The sequence below is a fragment of the Lontra canadensis genome, unplaced genomic scaffold (genome assembly GCF_010015895.1).
Source record: "Lontra canadensis isolate GAN:19392208 unplaced genomic scaffold, GSC_riverotter_1.0 scaffold95, whole genome shotgun sequence".
NCBI lineage: Eukaryota > Metazoa > Chordata > Mammalia > Carnivora > Mustelidae > Lontra > Lontra canadensis.
The window spans coordinates 6,338,801-6,344,800 of record NW_022631089.1 but is presented as its reverse complement, the minus strand read 5'-3'; the positions used below and the strand labels follow the sequence as shown (position 1 = coordinate 6,344,800).

General features: G+C 37.9%; 1 protein-coding gene across 4 annotated transcripts in view; it reads right to left on the bottom strand.

Annotated features, from left to right (window-relative positions):
• Positions 1–3,401: 3,401 nt before the first annotated feature.
• DIAPH3 (diaphanous related formin 3) overlaps positions 3,402–6,000 on the bottom strand; it is a 501,032-nt gene continuing 498,433 nt past the window's right edge. For all 4 annotated transcript variants that reach the window (XM_032836998.1, XM_032836999.1, XM_032837000.1 and 1 more), the window contains one exon: positions 3,402–4,637. In XM_032836998.1, coding sequence (XP_032692889.1) covers positions 4,375–4,637 — 263 coding nt within the window. In that variant the 3' untranslated portion in view covers positions 3,402–4,374. The remainder of the gene's footprint in view (positions 4,638–6,000) is intronic.

Here is a 6,000-nt window from a genome sequence, read left to right as displayed (position 1 = left end):
TGCAAATTCTTTTAGTTTTTTTTTTTTTTTTGGTCCTAGAAGCTTTTTATCTCTCCTTCTATTTTCAGTGACAGCCTACCTGGATATAGTATTCTTGGCTGTGTAATTTTCTTTTCGTGTTCTGAATATATCATTGCACTGTCCTTTCTGGCCTGCCAGGTCTCTGTCAATAGGTCTGCAGCCAATCTAATATTTCTACCATTGTATGTTACAGACTTCTTGTCTCGACCTGCTTTCAGGATGTTCTCTTTGTCACTAAGACTTGTAAGTTTTACTATTAGATGACAGGGTGTGGACCTATTTTTATTGATTTTGAGGGGGGATTTTCTGTGTCTCTTAGATTTTGATGCTTATTCCTTTTGCCATATTAGGGAAATACTCTACCATAATTTGCTCCAATATGCTTTCTGCCCACCTCTCTCTTTCTTCTTCTGGGATCCCAATTATTCTAATATTGTTTCATCTTGTGGTATCACTTATCTCTCCATTTCTCCCGTTGAGGTCCAGTAGTTGTCTCTCTTTTTCTCAGCTTCTTTATTCTCCATCATTTGGTCTTCTATCTCACTAATTCTCTCTTCTGCCTCATTTATTCTAGCAGTAGGAGCCTGTTTTTTTAATCGCACCTCATTAATAGCTTTTTTGATTTCAACGTGCTTAGATTTTAGTTTTTATATCTCCAGAAAGGGATTTCTCCAGAAAGTGATTCTCTAGTCTCTTCCATGCTTTTTTCAAGCCTAACTTGCACCTTGATAATTGTCATTCTAAACTCCAGTTCTGACATATTACTAATGTCCGTATTAATTAGGTTTTATGGGGAGATTTGGATTGTTTTGAAATGCCATCCAGTCTTGTGGTTCTTTGGCAACATCATATGTTTTTGCTAAAGCGTAACTCTTACAGCAAAACGGTGTCAGAGTTTGGCCCTAGTACACATTTTAAGAACACTCTTGCCTGGCAAGGACAGGTGATAACTACTTTCAACAATTAACTAGACAAAACTGAGTATTGTTACACTGCCAGATTTCAACTGATGGACTTCAAGAATTTTAATAATTAATATGAAGAAAAAGAATATGAATACCCCTTTCTGAGTTTCAATCAAATTAGCTGTTTATTTTTTAGGACCTGTTACTTTCCAAAAAGTTGCATAGTCAGTACATAAGGTTGGCACAAAAGTAGCCATGAAATATGCTCCCAGCCTACCTGTGGTTACCCATAAAGGAGAGTTTAATATGATGAAATATAGCATAGATATAGCCTAAATGATTTATTTTTTAACAGGAAACTCAATGTTTTTGATATAAATTATTGAAATGTCTACTTCATATAAACTTTGATATAGTTTTTTGAATATTTAAATGTTAACAAAGGACATACATGCATATAGGGTAGTACACTCCGTGCCTCCACTTCTGGTTTAACTTTCCATGCTTTCAGTTATTTGTGGTTCAACAATGATCTGGAAGCAGAGGATCCTCCTTCTGACATAAGGTCAGAGGTGAATAGCAGCCTAACACTATGTCTGTGTCCTTCCCCTCATTTCAAATCACCAGGGAGGCATTTTATCATCTCACACCACAAAAAGAATGAAAAATATAGTACATTATGATTATACTATGATTTTTTTAAAGATTTACTTGAGAAAGAGTGAGAGAGAGAGTGGGGGGAGGGCAGAGGGAGAGAAACTCAAGCAGACTCTGCTGAGCATGAAGCCTGGCATGGGGTTCAATCTCATAGCTCTGAGCCAAAATCAAGAGTTAGATGCTCAACTGATGGGGCCACCCAGGTGCCCCTACATTAAGATATTTTGATAGAGGCTACATTTATGTAACTTTTATTATAGCATATTATTAAAATTATTCTATTATTAGTTACTGCTATTAATTTCTTACTATGCCTAATTTAGAAATTAAACTTTGTATAGGAAAAAGCAAAATATATATAGGCTTTGGTATTATCTGCAATTAGGCATCCCTTGGGGGGGTTATCTTTGAATATATCCCCTGAAGATGATGGGGGTGGGGAGATGGGATGTGCTTTATGATTAGATTGCTTCCCTTATTTTTAAATCACTTCAATTATTTGACTGGAAAAACTTATTAGCAGGTCTTTGCTTTTGGACAACTCAGTTATCACTTAGCTTTCTGTGTGTTTTTGCCAAATTCTCTACACTGACCAGAGAGGGGTTGAGAACCTATTCAGGGTTTGTCACTGGCCTGGGTGGAACATCTTCATCACAGGTGCTGAGCTGTGTTTTGGCTTCAAGTTGACCTGCTAATTCAAATGAATAGACTGTTTGCTCAAAAACATGAAACTGTATCTCAATGTCTGCCCTCCAATTAAAAGTCATCACTATAGTTTCCAGCTACAGTTGGCTAAAGGAATATTAAGAGTTTTTCATAAAACCCTTATCGTACCCTCCCACCCATTGTTGAAGGCACATTTATCAGTGAAATCTCTGCAGAAGCACTTGACTGTTTCTTGGTTGGCTCCTACCGCTGTGAACTCTTTAGCTGTGGAGAGGAAAATAAAATACATGGTCCCCTATTCAGGCCTGCTCAGACTCCTGTCAGTGATGGTGAGAGAGTGGGTTGCTAAGCTGCAGGAGGCCAGCCCCCGCTGGTGCTCTGCTAGCTTTGGGCTCCTGGTCCTCCTGCTAGATGGTTGTCCTTCAGCTCCTGCAGACAGATGCTCTGGGGCCTGATGGCTCTGCTTAGGCCTGGCCTGCATTTCTCTGCCCCTGGGGGTCTGTGTCATCTTCACTTCCCTTTACTTGCCAGGCTGCTGCTCCCAAGTGGCTGCTCTCTGGCCCCAAGTTTCTGGAGTGTTTACCTGCCCCCTGGTATGTCCAAACTATCTGATTGGATTTTAGCTTCGTCTCTGAAAAGCCCCAGTCTTTGCAGAATCACATGAAGAACTGGCAGCATTCTTTTATTTAGCTTCTTTTCTTGTCATTAGGGTCCTGTCTGCTAAAATGTGTCAATGTCCTTCACCTTTCTGAGTTTGAGGATTTGTTCTCAGGAAAATATGCATTTTTGTCCTCCAGTTGCAATTCTTATTTCAGCAATGCATAGGAGAACAATTTCTTCCTACACAGGCTGTGGATAGCACCGTTCCCCAATGTCTGTAAATGGGGCCTGGTTCATAGTTCTAATTAATTAACTTTATTAACTTGGAGCTGAAAGGAGGTGGCAACTTAAACAAGGAAATAAAAAGCAGTGGACCTCACAGACTGGTTCCACATAACTGCTTTTTAACTGAAGGTAAAAGAGCAGTCATTTACTTACTGCACATAATAAAGCCAAATAGATGTTTAGATAGACGGCAGAGCACAGTCAAGTTACAGCTTATCCACAGAATATGCTAACTGCAAAAAAACAAAACAAACAAAAAACAACCAATTTTTTTTCACTTAGTGCAAGTAGCAAGTTTTATTTTCTTGACTATAGAATTAAGAGTTAATGTGATGCCCTAAATGAGGTAAAATTGCAACATTTGCATAGGAAAACCTTCCTTGACACACTTTAGATCTTTGTTAAACTTATTGATTGTCAGATCAAAGAAACTGCAATTTCAAGTTTGTTCACAGAAAAAAAAAATCTGTTACTTGGGAAGTTTCAAAATGGCAATTCTATCCCAGAGTCACAATTACCAAAGGAAAAATTCTCTCTCAGTTCAGACTTTGGGCAGCACTGTAGTATCATATATATCCTCTTGATACAGAAGCAGGTGTATTTTACAAAAAGTGCATACATTCTTAGTACATCATTTTTAGATATGTGCCCAATGGCCTTAAAGTCTCTTACAGGGTCTAATGAGCATGAATTCAACAATGATAGCAATGAGCTTACATGCATTTCCTCATAGCTCTCTTACATTCCATTTTGTGTTTCTGATGTTACATTGATAGCCTGAAGATCCAATGAAAGAGAAACTTGGACCCATATAAACAACATGCATGGGATATGTATATATATCAAGAGTTAACACCGATGATTTGAGATTCATTAATGCTGAAAACAGTACAGTAAAAACTACGGTGACTTAGAAAAATGGTATTTTCTTCAGGACACATTGCTGAACACATGGCCACCTACCTGTTTTCTAAAGCATTATGTATAATTTCACCACCAAATATAGAACACATGAATACCAGGAGACAAGAAAAGCATTAAAACCCATTACCATCTTGAATACGCCAAGACCTCAAGTACATAGAAAAAGCACTGCAATCATGTTATTTAGCTTTATTTTTCTAATATAGACCATAATTTAAACTATATAAAGTCACCTATATAAAAAGCAATTTTTTTCAAGTGGTATCGCTTAGAGCATGGTTTTATATTTGGCTTAATCATTTTTTACCAGTTTAATTTATAAAGCTCGTAATCTTGCCAGCAGGGCTTCAACTTCAGGAACAGATTCGTTTTTAGAAACAGAGCCAAGAAGTTCCATTTCCTTTTTTCTGTTGCTTTCTACATTACAGGCTTCCTTCTTCTCAACTGCCTTGATCCTCCCCATAGACGTATGAGTGTCTAGATTATAATTAAGCTCCTTGGCGACTGGAGTCCTCGTTGAGTTGCAATTGATATTGTAGTGTGAACGTGACCCTTCTGTCAAATGCACTTTCTGGTTTTCTATAGTAAGGAAGAGAGAAACAGAGACTTATCACTGTGATAAGGAAGGACTGCACATTATGAAACATTAATTTAAAATAATTATTCTCAAGTCCTCTTAAAAAATTCAGAGAAAGATAGGTTGGAAATAAATACATGTAGTTTAAGAATAAAGTATAAATACACAACCCTTTCCTTAGCATCCATGCTGATATCCTTCTGGTCTCTGCTCAAATGCTCTACTAAGCAGAGAGGCCTTCTAGGACCATTCAACAGAAAGAGTGCCGCCCCTTTCCATCACACATTGACCCCTCTTCACAGAACTTCTAACCACCAGACACATCATATACCTGTTTACTGGTCCACTGTCTGTATCTCTACTAGGATGTGAGCTCCAAGATGACAGGGACGTTGTTCTAAATGTCAGGGCCTAAAACGGCCCTGGGGCAAAGTGGTGCTCGATAGGTACTGGGTAAGGAAATCCTCTCCATACTCTAGGATCTAAGATATACATTAGCTGCAATAATAATGAGATTTTTTTTTTTCCTTAAAACTAAAACAGAAAGGATATTTTTTTACTAGGTCTTTAAAAACTCAATGATTTCCTTCAAAAGTAATACTGCATTTGGCAGGCAAATTAAACCTTACTAGCAAATCAAAACTATGGCCTATTCCATCAAATATACACACATATATTCACAGACTTGTATACATATGCACACAAGTATTCTCTTATTGATAAGTGACACTGAGCCCGGTGTGGAAGGCTGGAAGGGGAGAGTCGCAATAGCTCAGGACTGATGGCTCTGACTGATTGACTTTCACAGGGAATGCTGGATTTTCTTTTAATTAACTGACTGGCCTATCGCACAACCTTATGAGTTATTAGACCTCCAGCTGTTAAAAAACAGACATCCTCAATATTCATGTAACCTTGAACGGGCTTGAAAATGGCTTCAACAAACTTGACATGACATTTAAAGTTTTTTGGTTATTCGCTGAGAGATGTTCCATTATCCCAATAGTAATGACTTTGGAGCACAAGCAGTCACTCATGACAGTGTGTTTTATGTGAGTGCTGAAAATTCCAACCGAAAACAGCTTGTACATTAAAAGGTGGCTGCTGAAGATATTTACTGCCCTGTCATTTCCTGACCAGGGGCTTCCAGTGATGGATGAGTATTTTACACACTTTCCTGGACAATCTCAACAAATTTTAGAAGTATGATCACCTTTTAGCTGTTGGAAGAAAATAAATACAGTTTTCCTATCACCTCCTCTATCGGGTGGCCAATTGTTACTCAAAAATCAAAATCTAACAGAGCACTGATTTTCTTAGAGCTGTTTATGCTTTATAATTTATAATGTACATATTGTGTTTGCA